At 33.8% G+C, this 24,763-nt stretch overlaps 1 protein-coding gene across 1 annotated transcript; it reads left to right on the top strand.

The window, feature by feature from the left end:
* The first annotated feature begins 1,341 nt into the window (after positions 1–1,341).
* Positions 1,342–24,496, top strand: spz4 (Spaetzle domain-containing protein 4). The gene is made up of 5 exons (XM_065348825.1): positions 1,342–1,702; positions 9,667–9,815; positions 17,661–18,188; positions 18,291–18,413; positions 23,582–24,496. Exons 1-5 carry the CDS (start codon positions 1,673–1,675, stop codon positions 23,829–23,831), a joined length of 1,080 nt encoding a protein of 359 aa, XP_065204897.1. The 5' UTR covers positions 1,342–1,672; the 3' UTR covers positions 23,832–24,496.
* The last annotated feature ends 267 nt before the right edge of the window (positions 24,497–24,763 follow it).

The following is a 24,763-nucleotide window of genomic DNA, read 5'->3' as shown; positions in this document are numbered from 1 at the left end:
TACACTTCTTGGTCGGAATGACCCAATTGGTATGATGGTTTTTTTGAAGGAAGTTGCTTCTAAAAAAGAAAAGAGAACAGCCTAGAGCGAAAGCTTCTGAAAATTTGTATTTCGAAAGGCATAAAAACGAGGTTTTTCAAATCATGTAAGGACGAGTGGTACATTTTTCAACTTTGAAAATTTCAGAATTTGAATAGGTAATGTTTTTTTTAAAAGGAATTTGATTTTGGAAATGAAAACAGAACAGGCCCAAGCGGACGCGAAAGCACTTGTAAATTTGTGCTTCGAGAGGCATGTTCATTTTTTGGATTTGAAACTTAATTTTTATTATCTAGAAATTTTCATCTTGCTCTCGAAAACAAAAAGAAAACAAGTCAGAAAAGCTTTTGAAATTTTGTTTTTCGAGCAGTGAAAAATGATGTTTTTCTTTCATCAACAGACCCTCATCCAAAATTGGCAACTGATCGTTATTTCAAAATTCCAGGAATTTTTCATGAAAATGATGAAATTTCCTGATTTTTCCAGACCGACCAAACTCCCTGGGTATTCCAGGAGAATGGACACCTTTCCAGAGGAAAAATCGCATCTCCGGCACTTTTCAAAAGTTAGAAAGTTCATCTTATTCTTGTTTTTCCAAAACCTACGTACACAATGTGGCTCGAGGATTTTTCACATTTTGATCAGGGAATATGCCAATTGGCCAACCAGGTACAATTTTAGTGGTTCCTTCGTCTAATTTGAAAACAATCTTAGTCAGATTCAGAATTTTCAAGTTAGCTATGATAGGAAATCACGACTACTCGATACCTACTCATCTTACAACCAGTTTCCCTCTTCGCGAAAACATGTTGCTAAAATTGGTCATTTCTGACGGGACATTAATCAATATCAAAACTTAGATCCAAAATTTCTCACCATCACTCCAAATTTCCAAAAACTGCCCACAACACACCGTGCTGTTCGAACCAACGTGCATTTTCACGTCTGCACCTACAACAGCCATTTACTTCATCTCTATTCTATTTACTCACTCCTATATACACGACGAATCGCATGCGCTAAAAGGGAAATGGCGTTGAATTCGGGAAATGTGCGAGACGCCGCGCCGCACATACGCACTGGGTCGGTGAAAGTAAAGTCCAGTTGAATCGACGAAGACGAAGACGAAGAGCAGGCAGAATAGGCAGCGCGGCGCTAACGGGACGTACCCGCCTGTCGAGTCATCATTTACTCTCGTAGGGGGACTCCGATGCCTCTATTTCGAATAGAGCGGGGTAGAGTATGACAAGCCCGATCGTACTGACCTAATTTTCCACACACAGCTCGTATATACCAAAAGCCAGTTAAAACTGAATACATTCGACGGATAGTACATTGCGTTTGTCGCGACCAGTATGGGAACTAGTGCGTTGCGCGACGTGCCGTTTGTGCTGGTTGTTTTCAGTAGTCGTACTCGTATTACTCGTCGTCGTACCAATAATACTACAAATAATACGTGCGTTATTAATAATATTTGTAATAAAAATATAGCTGCTGCTGCTGCTGCTGGTGTTAATGCTGATTCTGTGCTGATGTCGTATAATACAAGTAATTACAACGCCTTTGCTACACCATTACGACGATTGGCGGCCACCAATATTACACAGCTCCAATAGGCTTCGCGTACATACACATGAACGCCGATATTTTCATCTTATTGTGGGTAAGTTTGCCTCTCAATGAGCATATTTCTCTTATCACCCCATCGATCCCAAAGGGAACCTTTGGCTGCATCTCTAGACCACAAATCTAGGTGTCTAGTTGCCTACTTAGTTGGTTATTTTGAGTCCAAATTTCAGCTCTGCTCGTACCAATGAAGCTAAACGTTCTCATGGAGTCATTAATCGAGCACATTGAACTCCAAATACTAATAGGTACCTAGACTTGCCCACCTATCGTTAAACTTGCTTAGTTGCTTATCTTTTTGGTGCCCATGGACGAAGAAAGAGTCTCGTTCATCAAACAGACATCTCGAAATCCATCAACCAAAACCACTTGTTGAATGCTTACGAAATCAGTCGACGAATTTTCACTACAAATATGCTAGGTACAGATAAGCAACTGGACACTGGTAGAATACAAATAAGCTGACAGATAGGTAGGTAGGTACCTCAACCTACAACATTGAAACAGTTCGGTTCAATAAATAAATAATCAAAAATCATAACTTCAAATGGGGAAAATAATTTCAAACTCGTCTACTAATTTCTGATCAATCCCCACCTACTCTCGAGGTGATCACCAGAGCCACCAAAAAGGGTACCTACGATGCCAAAAATACACTAAAACCCATTGGAATAATTCTACCATAAATTATATTTAATTATCTAATAAAGAATTCTGGAATTTTCTCTCTCATGACGAACCTAAAGACCCTATTAACCATTGTTGCTGAAAAATTACGCCGGTTAATTACCGAAAAAGTCATTTAATCAAGATTATTTGCACATTATGTGTGCTATACACGTTCTCTAATCTAGACCAGAAGTAAACATATTTTTAAAACAGGTTAACACAGATGAGTAATTATAAATTCGATATTGTTTGTTACACTATACACAACACTAGGTATACTTTATCGCGGACAATGCGTGCGAAAAATTTAGACTAAGTTCCGTTAATTACTAATTGCTGTCTGGGCAAATGTTGAATTCGTTTCCGTACCATGCTGGCTAGGTTTATTTAATTTCGTTGAAATTTGAATATAATATCCATTTTAAATAGGTGTGTGTGTAGTTGGTTTTATGATTCATTTCCATGATGAGGAAGTGTGAGAAAATAAACGATCCGATGAATTATTTTCTTTTTGCACAAATGATAGATTTTTTTATGAGGGACTTTTGAGAAGATCCAAGAATCAGAATAAAATCGAATAATATAGTCGAAAAAATGGTGGGTGACGAAATGGGCATGACCACTGACCAGCTGTTGTAATATTCCAAGTCCATGCTAAGGTCTCTACAGTAGGTACACTTTCGTTTTGAACGAAAATCTTCAGACTAACACAGTGTATACGATACCGTTATTTTTCCAAAGATCGTTGACCTACGCACAGATTATCAGTTGTACCATTATATAATTTGAATAAATTTCAGATAGAAATTTAAGAACATACTATACAAAAAACTACCTACTCGATGGTCGAATCTCTTTTTTATTTTCGCACGAGCCACCGCAACAAGTGTGAAAATAATTCGCGAAATATAACTGTCCGTTGTACATACATAAAAAAAGTCTAATTGTATTTCGAATTGAAGTTCAGTTCCTCGCACAACTATACAGTCCAAATAATGATTATGATTTCGCAACATATGTACACATAGACAGACGTACGAGTAATATTCCAGCAAACCCTAAGAGATGAGATGACTTTACACCTTTTTGATAATAAATCACGCTATGATGGGTTCTTTTTTTTTTTAGCCAACTCTCTCAAGTCTGTTAACCGTATATATTCGGATGAAGGTTTAATGCACCGGTGTATAGGTAATGTAAATTTGTACATATTTCGTCTCGAGTGGGTAAGTAATGTCTATATTTGAAGGGAGGAAGAAGGAAGGAAAGAAAAATAGCCGCGACTTGACAAAATACATAAATATAAGTACGCTTACGATACTAATACTTTGTCTCACTCTTACGTGTATTACTTATCACGTTGTTCCTTTGTTAATGAACGTGAAGCCGGTTTAAGGTTCAAGGTCGGTAATTGACCAGCTGACTGACTAACGACAGCTTAGAGAATTAACTTGAACCATATTGTATTGTATACCTATGTGTAGGTATAAGTACATATTATTCTCCATAGGTATTGGTTATTTCACAAAAAAAATTAGAACGTTTGCTGATCATCATTACTGGATAGCATTTTTTTGTACGAGATTGGAAGTTGGTACTTTCTTGCTCGAGGGCCTGAATATGTTTTCAAAACGGGCTAAAAAATTGAATTTATTGTGTTTTGATTTTTGTTTGGTAACTTTTGCAAGCAGGTGATTTTTTGCGGGGTTAGTTGAGTTTTTAATTTTTGAGTGTTGTTATAGTTACGTAATAAATTCAAAAATTAATTACATGGTAATTATCATGGTTTGGATACTTGTTCTCCTAAAAATCTAATAAATATGAGCTTGAATATTCCAAAAATGCTCTAGAACGTAAAAATATTCTCAAACGATACACCAAGGTGTTGTTTTACAGTAAAAATCATATTTCAAACCATTTTAATAACACTGTGAAGTGATAAGAATTGAGAATTCGTACACAAAAATGTAAAACAGCTAGACTACTATATTTTATTATGTTTTCACCCTGATTTTCTTAAGAAAAAATTTGTGGTAAACAATGAAAAATTGGACAAATACAGCACAAAAATTTCGAGGTAGGTCTTGTCTTGAAGATGAATCATTTTTTAAAAAAAAACTTTAGGATCATTCCACGTCAATGAAGTGGATGGGGGGGGATCGACGATTTTTTTTGAAATTTGTTTCGTGGAAAGACCCCGAAGAAATGGTCAATGACACAAATTGCAGCCCTCTAGCCCCTTTTTTAAAGGCTGCTGGGAGGAGAGGAATCAAAGTTTTCCATGAACTTAGAATATCATCCATTATACTCACCACAAAAAAATTAAAATTTGAAAAAATTCAAGAAATAACGATTTTTAATTTTTTTGCTATGAGTGTGATTTTTATCAACTTTCTCATGAAATACGTCAGAAAGGGGTCAAAATAAGACAATTGACTAAATTTTAACTTTTTTTGATGTTTGGAATTGAAAATTGAATTTTTTCGAATTTTGATTTTTTTGTGACGAGTTCATTTCATTGAGTGAAAGGGTTTTTTCAACTTTTTCAACTGATACGTGAAAATAGGGGTCAAATGGGTCAACTTCACCTATCAAAACTTTTTTTCATGTTTTAAATCAAAAAATCGAATTTTTTCGCAAATTTAAAATTTTTTAAAATCAATTTTACGAAATAATACTATCCAAATTTTTTAATATGTTGTTCAACATGAAACTATGTTCATAATACATACATACATTTTTTTCAGAATTTTTGAGAGTCGGAACGATATGAAAACTACGTTTTGAAACTTTTAGAGCTAATTTTTTGTACGATAAAAAGTGGCAACACTGACTTTTAGGATATAACCAAAAAGTCTTTCAAAACCCCTAACTATTGGGAAAAGTTCCATTTTTGTAGGTATCGCGATTAATCGAGGAATCCACTGCTGAAATGGGTGATATTTCAATTTCACTGAAAACTTTGACACCCCCTAGCTGCCTTTAAAAAAGGGCTAGAGGGCTGCGATTTGCGCCATTGGTCATCCTTCCAAGAGGTCTTTCTACCGGAAAATTTTCAAAAAAATCGCCGACCCCCCTCACCTGCACTTTTTGGTCGAATTGACGTGGAATGACCCTCTAAAAAGAAGACTGAATTTTTGATATTTCAAATCTTGGAGATATCTACGTAGGTGGCCAAAACTGTGGCGAAGGGGGGGCTGAGGGACAGATTTTCTTGAAAATGGGATTATCTAGAAACATCTAGAAGTATTTTTCTCTGAGATGAAAAATGTTCAAATAATTTCTACCTATAGACATCAATTTTTCATCTTTTTCGATATTTTTCAACTTTGGGGTCTTCATACAAGAGGACCAACGTCATTTGGAGGACCAAAGGAGGGGTTTCCTTGAAAATGAGGAGTACCTAATCTGTCTGAAATGAAACACTTTCAAAAATGTTTACAGATATCCATTTTTCGGTTTTTAATGCTGATTTTTTTCTCAACTTTGAGACCGGGCTTTATGAGTATAAAAGGCAGCCTATATCATTTGCAAGACGTAGAGAAGGTTTCTTTTGAAAATGTGCTCATTTAGAAAGTTCCGTCCATTGAAAAATTTTCAAAAATTTCTCCAGACATCAATTTTACATCTTTTTTTTATTTTCCCCAAATTTGAGGGAGGGGGGGGGTGGTTCCACTCACGAGAGCTAGCATCATTAGGAGATCCAACGATGGTTTTTTTCTTGAAAAGGGGGTTACGTAAAACAATTTCAGTGTGAAAATGACGTACTCGTATTTTCAAAAAATTTTCCTGATTTTGGTTTATTATAATTTTTTTTTGATTTTTTTCAAAATTGAGGGGCTCCTTACCTGGAGTCTAACCTTGTTTGAAGGACCGGGGAAAGTTTTTTCTCGAAAAGAGGATTAGTTAGAAAAATTCTGGCAGCACAAAATTATGAATCGTATTTTCCGAAATTTTTTCATCTACAGGAATCACATTAGTAAGTAATTTGTTTCCAGGAAAATCGTGAAAATGAAGGCTCAATAAAAGGATGTTTTGAAAAAAGTACTATTAAGCTCCAAACTAAAAATCAAAGCCTGCCAAAACCGCAGATTTTGCTTTCCAACATACTAAGGACTCGCGAAAAAAATTTCAAATCGAACAAAACAAGATCTGAAGAGCATGTAAAAATTCAATACCAGCCAAATTTACAACTGGTAATGTGCATTTCTCGACTTTTGGTGAATTTTAAAAAATCGAATTCAGGCCAAAAATGAAAAAAAAATCCAAATTGATATGGAATTGAGTTGAAATTGAGATATATCTCATTTTGACCTGCCAAATCGATAGAAAACTTGTTTCGATTAGTTCTAAAACTTCCAGCCGATTTTTGAAACTTCAAATGGAGTGAGGAAGTCAAACTTCACTTAGCACTCTAATTTCAAAACGCTATGAAGTCGTCTGCAGGTCAATTTCAAATTATTTTGGAGCTTCCGGCAAATTTCCAATTCATCTCGAATTCTCGTAAACCGACTTAAAAACACCTGGAGTCAACTACATAGCGTGATGAAATAGAAGGGCAGAACGAATTTCAGTTTTCCAACTCCAGTTGGTGAAGTTACAAGGAAATTCCAAGCATTGGCATTTCCAAAAAGTCACTGGAGGCTCCAAAACGACTTGAAATTCACCTGCAGTCGATTTCATAGCGTATTGAAAATCAGATTGAGGAGTAAATTTCGATTTTCCAACTCCATTTTGGTAAAGTTTTATGAAAATTTCAAGCACTGAAAATCTGCTGGAGGCTCCAGTAACTTTCAAAAAGCCACTGGAGGCTCCAAAACGACTTGAAATCCACCTGCGGTCGACCTAATAGCGTGTTGAAAGTACTTTGCAGAGTGAAATTCGACATTCCAAATTCATTTGGTAAAATTTCATGGAATTTCAAGCTTTAAAAATCTTCTGCAGGGTCTATTAATTTTTAAAAACTCACTGGAGGAGTCAAAGTGATTTGAAATCGACCTACAGTCGACTTCATAACGTATTGAAATCAGAGTGCCGAGTAAATTTCGTCTTTCCAACTTCATTTGATGAATTTTTGTGGAAATTTCAAGTTTCAAAAATCTGCTAGAGGTTCTTAGAACTACTCTAAACGATTCGAAAGAGTTTTTTAATCGATTTGCCAGGTCGAATATAAGGTATATCCCAAATTTCAACTTTCTACGTCAATTTGGTAAAATTTAGATTATTTTCTCATTTTTGGCCTGAATTTGATTTTTTAAAATTCACTAAAAATCGAGAAATACACTTCAGTACTTGAAATTTTGTCTTGTGATGTATTTTTGCATGCTTTCTTGATCTAGCTTCGTCCGGTTTAAAAATTTTGTCCGAGTTCTATGTTGAAAAGCAAAATCACAGATTTTGGCTGATCTTTCAATCAAAATATCCGCCATTTTGTTAGTAAGGTCAACATTTTTCTATGACAAGTTTGCTTTAAAATGTTCCTCAAGTATGCCCCCTTCAGAAAAAGTTGTATTAGAGGATCGGTTGAGGAGGGGGAGGGGTTGCAATTGCTCCATATAGCATATGCCCAACTAATGCTGTGAATTACCCAAGGATTTGAAAAATTGTATTAGACGAACTACCCATCTAGTACCCTATCCATTCAGCGAGAAAGCGAACAAAACCATTATAGTTATTCGCTGATTGCAAGATAGTTTTAGCATTTTTGCTTTCACCATATTATGGTTGATGGTTGCATTGGTTGATTAGTTCGTTTTTGAATATCAACTCTGAGCTGATTTTTCATTTCTTGATCTTTTTTATAATTTATAGAGTTGAATGTACCTACCTACTATGTACCTTTATTAAAAATGAAGTCGAATTTTCTAGTAAATTGGAACATTCAACTGAATAAAATCATTCGTACCTAGATGAATAAAAAAAAAAACATTTAAAATCAAATTACGAATCAGTCTGGAATTCGATTTCGATGAGCAAGTAATTGCTGATTGTCTTCATCGTGTCAAACTCGTAAATAGTAAAGTAATGGACGAATGAATGTGGATTGGCTGAATGAAACGAGCTTAAAATTTTAAAAATTTTTACCAATATACTAAGTGGTAAATTTAGTACACATGTACTCATCATTCACTCCGATTGATTTTCATGATTCAGTATAGTACATAGTAAAACACAAATAATTACCATAAATAGGTACCCAATCCGAAAGCCACCATTCATGAGCCGAATAATGAGCAGCTAGTTTTTATACAAATACGAGCAAAAACCCGACTTGGCAATTGCCCACGACACGAATAAAGAGATTTCGCCAAAATGAAAAAAAATGACAACTCATTCATCGGGTAGGAAGTTTTAAAAAATGAACACGAAGTTCACATTATTATACCAGTACTTATACCTACTAGAAACCGTTCTAAGAAAAAAAGTTCAAACATTTCAAAACAATTAAACCCTATTCCTACACGTTTGCTTTTCATAGTCAGAGGTATACGGTACATAGGTAATCTATTTAAACAATATTGAATCTACCGAGAGTCAATAAGAAGACCTACACAACTTGACACAAATTCTATGTATTATGACACGAATGACGCTTTCCAGTTAGCTAGTTTACTTCCACCAATGCTTTAAATGGTTAGAGCCGTTGGTGTTGTTAGTTGTTGTTATCTCTCGTATGAGTCATCGCATTGGTACAATTATACCAATGCGGTTCGCGAGTTGAAAATTTAATTTGAGAAATTCAATATTTGTTTGTGTACGATTCGGGTGGGGTGGCTTATTTTTGGAATCGAAAAGCGTTCGACTGAAGATATCGATTTCAATTGATCGAAAATCTTTTCGAAGAATCATAATTTTGACTTCGAAATAAAATGAATTTCAAATTAAGTGTGGGCCATGACAATTATATGGTTGATAAATCATCGTAATTCAACAATGTAAATAAAATTTGCTTCTCAAAAGGAAATAAAACCTGAAAAATATTACGAAAATCGAAAAAAAAAATCAGAAAGATGTCTTCAATATTGTTTGCAAGGAGTTGAAAAAAATTTCAATTCAAATTATAATCGGAAATGAGAATCAGATTTCGCGAATTTATTCATCTGGAATGTTGCGTTGATAATGTGTGAGCACCACTACTGCCCACCTCGAGTTAGGGGAGGTGTTGGCATATTTGCATAACCAGTCCGCCGTAAAAATGAACGAGACTTTCTCAATGAAAAACTGATTTTTTTTAGTAAAACACGTATCTATTCGTAATAACGAACTTGAATTTTTGTCGATTTTTTTAGTCACTATGTACCTAATTGTTTATTGTATGTTTTCATTTTTCAGTTACCTTTTGGCTTAATACATGTAGTTCGCAGTTACGATGGATATACCACATGTTCGAAACCATTCAGAAATTCCAGAAGTTGGTCAGACTTACCATGCGATTTCAAAAATGAAAATTGGTGCGTCCTTCCTGGAAGTGCGTATCCTTGGTGAGTTGAGCATGTATTGTGTACTCGAATATAAAATATTAGGTATGAATTTTAGTATTATTAAAGTATTATTAATCACTTCGATTCTTTAAAACATAAGTAGGTAATTTTTTCAATTTTTAAATTTTTGATGAAGAACGCGAGTTCGGTGAAATTAGGCATCCTAATTACATTTTGAAAAAAAAATAGACTTGAAGGACTATTTTTCACTGGAAAAGGACCTTAAAATTGCCGATTTCAAATACGAACAATATGGTGAACTTTAATTACTCGTATAGGCATAATGAGGTGGAAAATTTTTTTCGTTCTTCTCCCTCTCCCACGCCCTAAGGTTGTTACTTCGAGTGAGAAAATCACATCATGACATTTTCAGCCTCCTCGGTGAAAAATAGATTGTGCCGATGAGCCCCCCCCTCACCATTTCCCTGGTTTCAACAACTCAGTCATGACCCTACTTGGGTAAAATAAACTTACCTCGTATGCCAATTTTAGCCTCCCATCTCCATCCATAACTAACCTATGAATTAAAGGGGAAACCTCTTATTCGTACCCACTTGTGAAAAAATTATTGTTGATGTCCTAAAGTTGTCGGATTTCATGAAAAAAATGTCTTCAACCATGTTAGTACTCGTATGTATAAGTAAAAATAGGTCGTGCCAGGAAGTCCCCCCCCTCACACCCTTGATTCTCAAAATACATTTTAGAAAACCCGTAAAATTGAAGTTTTTACGTTTTTTCATCTTTCATTCTAAGATTTGGTCCATTTTCAACAGAAAAACTGTTAGGTAAATGTTTTTAACCTCTCTACCTACATGATGAAAAAATGGAACTTGTCTACGTTCTCAAAGATAGAAACCGATGCTGTTAATCCGGAATACCTATGTTTTTTTTTCAATTAGCTATTCACTGATTGAAAGAGAGTTTTTGCACTCACTGTTTGCCTATTGGATGCTTTAACGACTTCAATGCACAATGGTTAATTGCGTAATGCATTCAAATCAATTTTGTTTTCGAACAAGAACTCCTTCGTGGTATTCAACATCGATTCAAAAATTCATTCATCACGTTTTGATACTTGGAAAAATATCCGATTTACATTAAATTGAACATTATTTTGAATTAGAAAAAAAAAATCAACATACATATGTACTATTGGGTTGAAAATACTTTGGCTATGTTTTGAAACTTCTTAAAAAATTAAGTATGTAATTTTTCCATTCAAATACAATAATTAAACAAAACAAAAAGAAAACAGCCAATGATATTCCAATCACAGATTCTGATTGGCTATAATAAAGTTGAAAATTGTTGAATTGAAAACTTCATGAAAAAATGAAAAACAACCCAATGTTTTTTTGCACATCGCGCAAAATTTGTTCAATTTTGTTGTTTTTTTTCTACTTCGGGGGTCTCTATGTACAATCCAATATGGTTGGGGGGGCAGAGGAAATGTTTCTCTTGAATAAAGAATTATCTAGAAGTATTCTGCTCACAGATGAAAAATTTTCAAATAATTTGTACACACAGACATCAACTTTTTCATCTTTTTCGTTACCAACATCATTTGAAAGACCAAGGGAGTTTTTTTTTTTTTTTTTTTTTGAAAATGTGATCATTTGAAAGTACTTTGCCTAAAAATGAAACATTTTCAAAAAATTTGCTCAATTTTTCATTTTTTTTTTTTGGCTAATTTTTTTGACTTTGAAGGATTTTGTAAGTAAGGAAACCAACATAATTTTGGAAAATCAGGGAAACGTTTTTCTTGAAAATGTGCTCATTGAGAAAGATTCTGCTCATTGAAAAATTTCCAAAAAATTTCTACGGACATCAATTCTTTATTTTTTTTTATTTTCTCCAATTTTTGGCGGCAATGGGGGCTCTATACAAGAGGGCCAAAATCATTGGGGGGGGGGGGTCCAACGACGGTTTCTTTCAAACAGAACGTTAAGTATAACAATTCGAAAGTGGATATGAGATAAGGTATTTTCAAAATTTTCTCCCTGATTTTCATTTAAAGTCATTTTTTTCTGATTTTTTCAACTTTGATGGGCTCCTCACAAAGGGAACAATATGGTTCAAAGGAGGGAAATTTTGCGTAAATTGGATAACTATTCTTTGTACCACATGGTCCAAAACGACTGTAGAACTGTTTTACAAGAATTCCAAATGTTGGATAATTCGGATCTGGTGTTCAGAACACCCAATTCATCATCAACCAAATCATTACTTCGAGTACAAATGAAATGAGGAGTAATGAGATCTTTGAGATCATCAAGACACATACGAGAGGGGGCTTGAGCTCAATACATTTTCAATTTCTTGTAACGTTTATTTTAAATCTTCAGAAACTGGTGCTTTGAAACATTTTTTCACCTATAAAATTAAACGTTCGTGAGCATCTCCCATCCAGGGAGCAATCTTCAGGAATAAACTTCCATTCGATATTATGACTTCTTCTCATAGTAGCAGCACTAGAAAAAAAAATAACAAGATAGCGAAGTAACTAGTACAAAATACGGTACAGGTATGATTACAAGATAGTTTTTGCATTTGCTTTCACCAAATTGGTTTTAATCGTTTTTGTTCAATTACACAAAAAGTTGAGCGATCACATAGAGGTTTATTAGGAGTGAAAAATAATCTGTATTTCATACACTACAATCTTAGACTTCAATCGAAGCTCTCCCTTAAACGAGTCGATATATATGAAAGTTCAAGTTCAGTGTATAGGTGAGTACTCACTCACACTCGATCTTTAAACCGGAATAGAATGAAATTTTCAACGAGTAAAAGGTTGTCTTAGAATAGAAAAGTGATTTAGTACATTCCATCCCCTATACAATTTGAACTTTTGTTCGACTCTGTAGCTTCACCTGCTGATCACAAATTCAAAAAGTTGTAAAATCTCGGACTTCTAACATTCGTAACTTTTGGCCAGTAAAAGCTACAGAGTTGAGCAAAAGCTCAAATTGTACAGTACGAATTGCAGAGCATTTTTCCATCCTCAAACACTCATGTGCTCACTAAAAATTTCATTCTATTTGAATTTAAAAGCCAAGTAGGTACTCAGGCTAACCGAGCTTTGAACTTTTATATCAATCGACCCATGAAAGGGAAAGTTTCTATTAAAGTCTGTGATTGTGGGGCACGAAATTTAGATCATTTTTCACCCATTAAACACTTGTGTGCTAGCTCAATTTATCGAGTTATTGAACAAAAACCATGAAAAAATATACTTCTCCCATAAAAAACGCCATGCAAATTTCAGTCTACCGGAAAAGTGGCAACGTCGAAATCGAACCAATATTTTATTTTTATTTTAAATTATTTGATGTATTCGCGAAATTCGCGACAGATCAGTAGAGGGGGGGTTTGGAGATGGAAAATTCAAACTGTAAAATAAGGTATGGTACACACTATTCGACAGGTTGGGCAACCAACTCAGGGTACCCCTATCAAAAATGGAAAACATCGCTATAATTTTTCAACGTTTCTACAATTTTCTCTTATTTTTATTTCAACAGGAGCCTCCAGCAAAAGTTCACTTTTCTCCAGCATTTTGAGAAGTCTGGTTGAAAAGTGTATTTTTTACCTAGGTATTAAAACTGTCTCAAAAAAAATGTTCGAGATCGACTTTTTTTTGCAAAATAATACTCAATGAAGCCCCCCCCCCCTCTCGCCACCATCCAATTCTCACAGTTTTCGAGCTGATCTGAAGTTTCCATGAAAAAGTTGACTTTTCTTCAGCAATTTAAAATTCCTCCAGGCGTTGTAATCAACTTCGGAAGCTGGGAATTCAATTATACCTTAATTTTTCCAGCTTTCAAAACTGTCCATTTTGAAAAACAACATGAACCAGCAAAATCCTAAATAATTGAACATTGTACCAAGAAAATTCCCTTTTTCTCACCACGTGAAAACCATTGTTGGTTGCAAATTGTAAGTGGGTACCTACTTTTTCCATTTGCCAAAATTCTGAAAATTTTAAAAAGAAACAAAATCACATTTTTTTTCAAAATAGTGTCGGTATAGAGTTACACAGTTTTTCGAGCCCTTCGAGGGTTCTCCGAGCATTAAAGACTTTTTTGAAAGTAGGACCCGGAGAGAGACAGAACAAACTAGGTACTCCAGAGTACTAATTTGTACAAGTTTCTGGATTTTAGATATCCCAAAAGAGTTTTTATGGGTAAACCAATGCCTTATTCCATATGTAAGGTAGTAAATTAACTTACTCGTACGTATTTCTTGCAATAAAGCTGCTAATCACGAAGGGCTTGAAAGAATGCTACCAATTTGGAAAGATTTTTTTTTTATTTTTCAACCATTCATTACAAAATTAGTAACGTATTAATACGCTTCTCAAATACCTATTTGCAAAATTCTGTCAAAAATGGGAGAATCAATTTCGATACCTAGTTCGACATTTGATTATGAAATTTAGGTGACATGCTCTTTCACAGAACTATAAACAGTGGTTTAAAAGTCAATAACGCCTTCTAACAGATCGTAAAAGTTTCTCGATCAGAATTTCAGCTGTAAGTAAGTATTCTTCAATTTGTTTTCTTCTACTGTGCTATAGGTTACCCTAGGTGCATTATAACCATCATTTTTTAGTGTGCGTAGCACACTATTGGTTTCGCTTTGAGAAATTGAAATTTCAATTACAATGAATGTTCTCTTAAGCTATCCAACCGCTTTTCGTACCTATTGGACACCATTTGAGAATCATTAAGGCGGAGGGTATAGATTTATTTTCATTCAATTCGGATGGGTAATTGCTGAGTAATTGCAATTTTAGTTCATTATTTTAATGCATTAAATCCTAAAAAAGGGAAAAGGGGACTTGTAGAACACCTGCCGCTCATTGTACCCTGCTATACCCCCAGTCTATTCCATCACCAGTTGTGTTTCATTGTACCCTGTTACACCCCCGGTCTGTTAGCTGTAAATTCCAAGTGGGAGTGGTTTGGTGGGGCGTTTACCAAACAAATATATTATTTTAATGCCCTAACCCTCGTAGTGAATTCGTGGCTGAGTGGTTAGGGCATGTAGGTAGGAATAGGAAATTTAGGGACCCAGGTTCGAATCCCCGTGAGGTAAGTAGGTAGGTGACAGATTTTTCGTAGGAAAATTGGATAGGTAAATGCTTTGGAGTTACCTATGTAGTACATGATAATGGGGCAAAAATAATGCTGAAATTGAGTTATGAATTATGATATCATTTGATAACTAAAAATTAATTTCATTAATTTTTTGTCTACCTATAGTCATAAGTATAGTAAGAATTACCTTGACATGAATAATTTTCAACTTTTTACTTATAATTTAAAAATTACTTCAAAATGAGCAATTAAACTAATTTTTGTACAATTGAAACATGTAATTTTTATTATCATGATTTAGTAAAAATTATTAAAACAAAATGATTTTTACTATTGGTACCTATAGCAAAATTTATTAAAATGATAATTTTTACTATACGATTACAGTAATTGTGCTAAATACCAGTATTTAATTAAATTTTTTTGCAAAAATTACCCATATTTTTTTCGTGTAATTTAGAGACAATGCAAATTCTTAACATATTTTATAAGATTCAATTCTTAATTTAGAATAAAAAGCAAGTTCTGAAAATTGGTTTGAAAATTTATAAATTTGAAGACAATGGAAATTCTAAAAAAAATAATATGAAAATATGTATTTAGAGACGCTGAGAATTCCAAAAATTGATTAAAAGTTCTGTAAGTTGAAGATAATGTGAACTTGAAAATTATATGAAATAAGTATTGTAATATTTATGAAGAAGATGAGAATTCTGAAAAATTGGAGGCAATGTAAATTCCAAAAATTGAGTAAACGTTTTACAATTTGTGGACAATATGAACTTGAAAATTGAATTTGAAATTTTTTAATTTATAGACAATAAGAATTCTGAAAAATTATTCAAAATTTGACTATTTAGAGGCAATGTGAATTCTAAAAATTGATTGCAAATTTCCTAACTCAGCAGCAATGCAAAATTCTGAAAATTTATTGAAAACTTTATGAAATTGTAGCGATGGGGAATTCGGGAAATTGATTTGAAATTTTGTAAATTTTAAAACAATGCAAACTATGAAAAACAACTAGAAATTTCTTAATTTAGAAGCAATACACGCTTATAAATTATTCTGAAATACCTATTGTAATTTGGAAACTATGAAAACACTGAAAAACAATTATTATTTTGAAGCAGTGAGAGTTTCAAAAATTCTCATTACTGTGACATGGTTGATTCACTTATGCACCACCTAGATGTAATAACGGTTATAGCTGTAGAAAAGGCAGCTAGCTACGCACACTTTGCAGCTAAGCTTTGCTTAGCTGTCTAGTTTTACATTGGAGCCATTTCCCAAATAAAAGACGGAATGAACATTCCACTTCAAAAATTCAAAATATTGTTTTTCTTCCTCCTATCACAAAAAAATCACAAAGAAAGATTAGAATACATATAGGTGGAGAAAATTCCAAAATCTACGATTTTTACGAGAAATGAATTTCCATCTTACAATATGTAACTTCCACAGATTGTTTTCATTTCCTGCCTGTCATAATTCAATAACTCTGTCGTCGAGTAATCTAATAACTAATACACTGGAAGTGTATTTACCGGTTTGACGTGATATTGGCCTAATTAACTTCACACAAATGTTATAGATAGATAATTTCTCTATTCGAGTCTCGAACATGTGTTGAGGCTGGTTTTTCATTCGTTAAAAAAAAAAAAATACAAAAGTTCTCGTCTCGTATACAGGTATAAATTTACGTAACACGTTAATATCAAATATCAATGCTTGAAAAGTACTTTCCGCAGACTTATTTCTTCTTTGGGTGGTCAGATGAGCAAGTAGAGTAGGTACCTACCATCAAGATGGCACCATAAAAAACATACGAACATGCGTAATAAATCATTAAAATCAAAGTGAGATATACGTACAATTGTGTGTACTTTACGTTACGAGACACACCGGTCAAAAAATAAGAAAAAAAAAGTCACCACGTAACAAATTACTTATCAAGGTCGAAGAATTTGACGCGCTTTCACCATAATCATCGTCTACTCTACACATATCATCATTTACAGTTGTCCAGTAAAATTATCGGTTTACATGAAACAATATAATGTATTATAGCTCGATTTCTTCACTATTTTTTTTTTTTTTAAATAATTTTCCTTCGAGAGAAATTTTTTCGAACAATTTTTCCTCATCGTTGAATTACCTACGACGATGACAAGACCCAATAGTAAAATCGAAGCAACACGTATGTTGCATTGTACGAGTACATATAAACGTGTGGATAAAAATTTTTAATTTTCCTAAAATTATGTACACGTCTGCGTCGAAGAGGACTACGTGCTCTTTAGATAAAATGTGAATAATATAACAAGAATTCATCAGTGAAAGTAGTCTTTAGAATTGAACAATGGCTGCAGCAAAGAAAAACAAGAAGAAAGAGACCGAACGACCGTTAGTGAAAGTGTCATGTCAAACTACCTATCATATAACAGCTAACGTTAAACAACATTCCATAATAATCAGATGATGCTTAACTACCTACCAATGTTCTTCTCTTTTAGTTTTAATTTAATTATTTATACTCGCCCAGAACTAAGCTACGTAGTAATACAGTCAAGGTCAATATTACGAGATCTGAATTCATTTCTGGATTTTGAAAAAAAATTGGGGGGGGGATCTGCGATTGAAAAAAAAACAAATGAAAAAATTGTAAAAAGAGAAAATACCTTCACAAGATCTATTGTTTACATAATTTATTTCTCAGCCAATTATTCGTTTAATTTTGCAGGCACGCTGTACGCAGATTTGTTTTCGAGAATCATGGTTTAATGAAACGTATGTACGGAGAACAAAGGCACTTCTCTGTATTACGAGCGGAGATCGAAACCAACGATGTAGATTACGGCAGCGACAACTGGCACGGTTATAGCGAGCCGGCGTTTAAAAAATACGACAAATCGACACCGACGATTCTGAGACAAACGTTTACATCTGCATCATCATCATCACCATCATCATCTAGTACCACCTCTTCGACGACCACATCGACTTCGACGGTAACCACTACGACGAGCTCGACCACAACGAAATCCACTGCTGCGCTAGATAACACGACGATTACAGACCTACCTTATAGTACAGAAGATGAAGACGTTACAAGTACAGAGAACGCTTTTGAAACCACTGTATCAGAAGAGTTACCATTATCTCCATCCACATCGACTAGTGCCTCGAGTCTAGAGTCGAGTAAAACTTTGCAGCCGCAGATTTTCCAAGGGACTACTACGGAGTTGCCTACGTTCAGGTTGAAAGGAGTGTAAGTATGAGATCGCCTCAGATGCAGATTCACTGTCCATATTATGAGCTGCAAATGGTCTTAATTTTGACATGGAATTAATATTCGTTTGTGTATTTACAGGAATGCGTGCCCAGTCAAGGAAGAAGTAGTGGCTCCATTTTGGGCCAATAATACCAGAGGAGAGATGCTAGCTTTATTGAATTTATATCCATTTGAACAATACGTTCATTGGGAAAGATGCACGTAAGCAAATACACCCTCAATAGTGATCTACCCCCCCCCCTCCTCGAGAATACAATATCATTAGGAAATTTCGTGCAAATTGAAGATTGAAAGCGATTTCATGATTGAAACGTAATCTAGGATGTATTTAAAAAACAATGAGCTGATATGCCATTTTTTTGAGGCTCTCCCTTCCTGAAAATGGTGTGCTATTTCTGTACGTATGGCCTCTATCGAAAAATTTTCAAAACAAAAAATGTACCTCTGAGTCTTGCCAATATTTTAGTTTCTATGAAAAATTTCGATCCGAGCCCTCCCTCCCCTCCAATTTTGAAAATTAGGTCCGCTAAAGCCTCCAAATTTATTTTTTTTGTGGGTTTCATCAAAACTGTAGTACAACAAATAGAACCTCATTAGAGGGAATAAAAGTTGTTCAAAATCAAAAAATAAATAAGCTAGAAGTTCATCCTTCCCCTTTTCTTTTTTGGAGGGTTCACCACCTTGTCCAAAAAAATCTTCCATAGAGAATCTCTTCAGCAAAACCGTCCACTAATAACAAGTAAAATATTTTCAGCCATTATCAAAATTTTGATTGGAGCTCTCCATCTCAGCCATTCTTACAAAGGGTTGAATAAAATTCAAAAATGAAGGTTTTTCGACATATTCAGGGAGCCCGCATAAGGATCTATTGCACCCCCCGTCGATCCTCCGGGACAATTGTCTTCCTAAAGAGGAAGAGGAAGTCATAAGGAGCATTTCTAGCCCTTGTCCTCAAAAAAAAAGTGGCCTTACCTACAAAATGGCGGCCATTTGGATTGGCAGGTCAGCCTAAATCGCAGATTTTGCACGATATTTTTAAACCGTACAAAGGCAGATCGAAAGATCAGGCAAAAATTTATCACCTGCCAAAATTTCAAGTGCTAAAGTGCCTTTTTCGATTTTTGGTGAATTTTTAAAAATCAAATTTAGTCTAAAAATGAGGGGAAAAATGAAAATTTTACCAAATTGACCAAGAAAGCTGAAATTTAGGATATACCCTATTTTCGACATGCCAAATTGATTGGGAACTGTTTCAAACCATTTCGAGCAGTTCATGGAGCCTCCAGCAGATTTTTGAAACTCGAAATTCCTGCAAAATTTCATCAAATGGAGATGGAAAGCTGGAATTCATTTTGCGAACTAATTTCAATTCGCTCCAAAGTCAACTGCAGATGGATTTCAAGTCGTTTTGGAACCTCCAGAGTCCATTGAAAATTACTGGAGGTTCCAATAGATTTTTTGAGCTTGAAATTTCCCCGAAATTTCATCAAATGGAGATGGAAAGCCGAAATTCATTCTGCAAACTACTTTCAATTCGCTACGAAGTCGACTGCTGATGGATTTCAAGTCGTTTTGGAACCTCCAGTGACTTTATAAAAGTTGCATGGCGTTTTTTGAAAAATTAAAATTTCCAAAAAGTAGCTGGAAGCTTCAAAACCATTTTTAAACCACCAGTCAGTCGACTTCATATTGTATTGAAACTAGTTTTTGCAAAGTAAATTTCAGCTTGCTCTCTATTTCATGAAATGATGTGGGAATTTTAAGTTTCAAAAATGTGGTGGAGACTCCAGTAATTTTCAAAAATACGCTGGAACTCCAAAATGACTTGAACCCACCTGAAGTCGTCTTTAGAGGGTGTTGAAATTCGAGTGCAGAGTAAATTTGTGCTTTCCATTTCCGTTTGATGAAATTTTTAGGAAATTTTTAGGAAATTTTAAAGTTTCAAAAATCTACTGGAGGCTCCAGTAATTTTCAAAAAGTTGCTGGAGGCTTTAAAAGACATTAGTTGCAGAGTAAATTTCGGCTTTCCAATCCATTTGATGAAATTTTGTGGGAATTTCGAGCTTCAAAAATCTGCTGGAGGCTCCAGAACTACTCAAAACGGTTTGAAACAGTTTCCAATCGATTTAGCATGTCGAAAATAGGGTATATTCCAAATTTCGGCTTTCTTGGCCCATTTGAAGACATTTTGATTTTTTCCCTCATTTTTTTTCAGTCCCATCCTTTGAAAACCAAGCTGACCCACCCCTAAGACAACTGAAATTTAATGTAAAATACGAATTTCAGCTTTTCTGGGGGAGCGACTTGGTTTTCTAGGAAGTGGGTTAATATCCTCATGAGAGTTCATTTTACTCAGAAAAGACATTTTAAAAGTGTTGGAACTTAATATTTTTAAATCTTGAAAATTTTTCTTTGAATTTGAATTTTTTCAAGTTTTTAAAAATTAAGAGGCCCACCTCAGCCCGAATTTTTCAAAAATGGAAAAAATAAAAAATAGGGAATTATTTTCTCACCAGAGGTCACCACAGTGAGGGTTGGGACTAGAAGAAATCGCGATTTTTTTTGTCATGTAGGTACTCGTATTCAAGGATTACCCTAATGTACCTGATCGCCCAAAAAACGTCACCAGATTTTCACCAAATTAAATGAGAACACATCTGTTTTCATCCTCATCCTCTAGTTACATTTCGCAGTACATGAAAAATGTAGGTACCTACTTCATGAATTTCTAAAAATGGAAATCGTAGGACTCTCAAAATTTTCACCGTTTCTCGATGACCTTGAAAAGTTTTACAAAAAATAATATTTTTTATAATGGACCTTGGAACGACTTTCAAACTAACTTTCCAAAACAATACTGTTTTTTTTTTCAAATAAAAATCCCCACCGTCAATCTTTTTATTTTTGACCTAAAATTTTTCTGATTTGAAAATTATGTCACTCCTATGTGCAGAAAAATCATTCTTCATTTTTTCTCAAAATTTTGGATTTTGGCTTCAAATTTTTTTGACACAGTCATTATTATTCAAAATTTTCTGATTTTTATGTTGGTATTGCCTAATTCAAAGAATAGATTTACTGATCCGAAGTATGTAGCCTTGGCATGTCCCAAATTCGAAAAGTAAGTAATTTTTGTAAATTTCAATTTTGAACAAGAGAAAAAAATCGACCCCAGCGAAGCGAAGGAGAAAGTTCTTGAAAATTCATCATACATTTTTTTTTACTACTTTCATTATTTACTTTCACTACCCGTTAAATACACTGACTTACCATCAAAAACACTTCGTGACCGCCCCAAAAAAGAAGTCAACAGATCTTGACCAAATTCAGAAGGGACCTTCATTCCGAGTTGGAAATTACTCAGAGAACAATTTCAGCTCTGGAGATGCCTTAGAAGAGAAATGGACCCTTCAAGGAAAAAACATTTTTTTTAAATCGTGTTTTTTCACTCCTGTCGCTACTCTAACTGTTTTGGGACTTTTAAGGTTCTACTGAGATTTTGAAAATTTGCAACTCGATTATTTTTGGATAAATTCGTGTTTTGAAAATTTCGTTCTTTTCCAATATTTCGCATTTATTGAGCCAAAACATCAAAACATAACATTTCTGAAACTGGAGAAATATTTTGAAACGCAATAGTGTCATTTTTTTAGTCTTTAAGTGAAAGTTTCAAAAAAAAATTCGTAATTTTTTGGCTATTTTTTTGAAATTTTTGAAATTGGAAATAATAATTTAAAAATAAGTAAGTACCACTCCGTCCCAAAATATTTCTCCAGTTTCAAAAATTATAGCTTTCGATGTTTTGGATGATCATTGCGAAATATTATGGAAGAAAAATTTTCAAAACACGGATAAACAGGTTGGGTAGCGATATAAGAGTGAAAAAACGCGATTCTTTGAAAATACCTCCTCTTTGAGAATCAATTTCTCCTTTCCGAGGGTGCCTACGGAGCCAAAATATTATCTGAGTGAGTTTCAATTCAAAGTGAAGGTTTCTGCTAAATCTCGTCAAAAATCTACTGACTGGTGGGAGGGCAAACTACCCTAACCTACATTGCTCTTCTCTTGATACTTAAATCAAATTACTATAGATACTTTTAATCAGAAAATAGAAGCAAATGGCACCAAAAGATGGGGAAAAATTGAAAAAATTTCGAATGCAATTCTCAATAGATAAAGAAAACGGATTTCTTGTCTCGTGTCGAATTCTTTAAATGGGATTTTGCGTATTTCTTCATCATTTTATCATGTTATTAAAGCTTTAAGAAAAGACGAATATACAGCGAAAAAATGCAGAAAGGCAATTTTCCAAAAAAGTGACTTTAAATTTTGCAAATTACCCCAGGCAAAGGTAAATGCAAAATTGAAAAATTGTAGAGTGGACTCCTTTTGATATGCTGTGAAAATACTCCAAAATCAGTACCTTGAAACTTTTATACAAATTGGTTGGTTACTTCGTCAACGTGAACTTATAATGAATAAAATAATCAGGTGTTTGGAATTTTAATGCTATTTTGGGAACCCTTGCTATACTAATGAAATTTTAAGGAAAAGCATCGACGATTATTTCCCTTCCAATTTGATTCTATTTTCAAAGTAACGAGTGAATGTTTGGTAAGAAGTTTCACTTTTTTATACATTCAGTTTTCTCATTTTCTGTGAGGGTAGTTATACTTAAAAAAATTAATTCAACTTAAAAACAAGAACGAAGTGATTTGTTTGGGGGCATTAAATATTTCCTTTGAGGATTCCACAGTTTAATTGAGAAAACAGATCGTAAAAAATTCTCAAGCGATGAAATTTTATAGCAAACTTTTATCAACTTGACTTTTCCATCTTTGCCTCTACCTTTAGATGCTTGGGAAATCTCACAACTGGTTAGAAAAAATTCTCAATTTTCAAAGTGAGTGATGACTCAAGTTCATTATCGTTATTTTTTTTTCAAGTTGAATCGATTCATCATTTTACTTTTTCAATTCAAATTCTCCCATCCTATGAAAATAGAAGAAACTTAGTATACCCATGCAAGAGAGGATAGAGTAAGTGATTGCTTTTCTCAAGTGGTTAAAAATCTGGAATAAGACACAAAAAAACTGGCTCTTTTTTGCTATCTCAGATGTAGGTACAACTTTTGTTTCGAACATTTTTCGGTAGGACTATTTTCTGGAAAGGAGGGTGGACCTTCCGGAAGCGAGATTCTCAAAAAAATGGCATGCCAGTTTATTACATCCTAGATTACGATTCAAAAATCGCTTTCAACCTTCAAATCGTACACTTGGAACTTCTTTTTTATTCCTTTTGCGACAAAATATAGTTACTACGATCTCAATCATTAAGTTTCTAAGCGGTTGATTCATAAATAATTTCAGGTTCGAGCATAAACAAATGTATTGCAGACAAGGCTGCAGATGCGAACAACAATACAGACTACATCGTCTGCTGGCGTATGACCCTACCAACGATTGCAGAGGTATATTTTCCGATTGGTTTAAATTTCCGTCATGCTGCGTTTGCAAATGTTACGATATCGTTGGTTCGATCGTTGCTTCGAGAAGTCCTAGAGTAAGTGAAGAAAAAGTAAACTTTCCGCCTTATTTTCCAGGCGGCTGGAATGATTAGAATTAGATAATGTTGTTCTTTCATTATAATGATAATATTGTACTAGTGATAAATTATTTTCGCTTCGCTCGCTTTCTTCGTTTTTTTTTTGTCAATTTTTTGTGAGATGAAAATCTTTTTGTTTCAAAACAGAGAAAAATTTCAATTTTCGTTGAATAAAAGAAATCAAATTTCACGCTTAATATTATAACTTTCATAGCTTTATTTATGTATTTTTAATTTTATTGATGCTCAATTTTTAATTTTCTATTAATTTAGTGAGTTCCATTGTAATATGATCAAGTTTTACGTACTTATATGCATAACTGTTTTTTTCTCTCCTATAACCGTAAGCGTCATTAATTTTCTTTTTCTCTGCGATAAAAGCCATGTCGTTGTACTTATTGAAAGTGTATATATTTTTTTGTTACCTTAATTTTTTTTATTTAATTATAAGAGAAAAATTATTTATATTTATAAGATGGAAATTATTGGAATTTTGCCGGGTAGATTAAAAACGAGCCTGATGAAAAATCAACTGAAAGAATAATATAATTTGAAGAAAAAATATTAATTCTAAGTGATTTTTTATACATTTTTTTTTTATTAGCATCAGTTTGTTTTTCATTTCGAAAGTTGAGAAATAAATCGATTTGTTTTCAAATAAATTTTGTATTAATTTAGTCGATGCTTGAGATTTAGAATACGAATGTAAGTAAAAATTGAAGAAAAAAAACATTGCTTACTTCAATTTCGCAGATCTTTTTCAAAATCGATCGATGAAAAGTTATTCAAAATAATGAAATTGTTTTCTGAAATTTAAAATTCGTTTATTAGATAGCTATTGAAATTTTTTTACCCGTGCTTGAGAACTCTTATCCGAAATCCTTATAATCATTTAAAAAAAAAACTTTTATTATTTGAGGAATCCTTCACAACACGTCAAGACAAAC

The sequence above is a fragment of the Planococcus citri genome, chromosome 2 (assembly GCF_950023065.1).
Source record: "Planococcus citri chromosome 2, ihPlaCitr1.1, whole genome shotgun sequence".
Lineage (NCBI taxonomy): Eukaryota > Metazoa > Arthropoda > Insecta > Hemiptera > Pseudococcidae > Planococcus > Planococcus citri.
This window is presented reverse-complemented; position numbering and strand designations above follow the sequence as displayed.

Coding starts and splice junctions, on each gene's coding strand:
- spz4 (XM_065348825.1), top strand. CDS start 1,673: ATGAACGCCGATATTTTCATCTTATTGTGG. Junction 9,816..17,660: donor CCTGGAAGTGCGTATCCTTG/GTGAGTTGAGCA, acceptor TTAATTTTGCAG/GCACGCTGTACGCAGATTTG. Junction 18,189..18,290: donor ACGTTCAGGTTGAAAGGAGT/GTAAGTATGAGA, acceptor GTGTATTTACAG/GAATGCGTGCCCAGTCAAGG.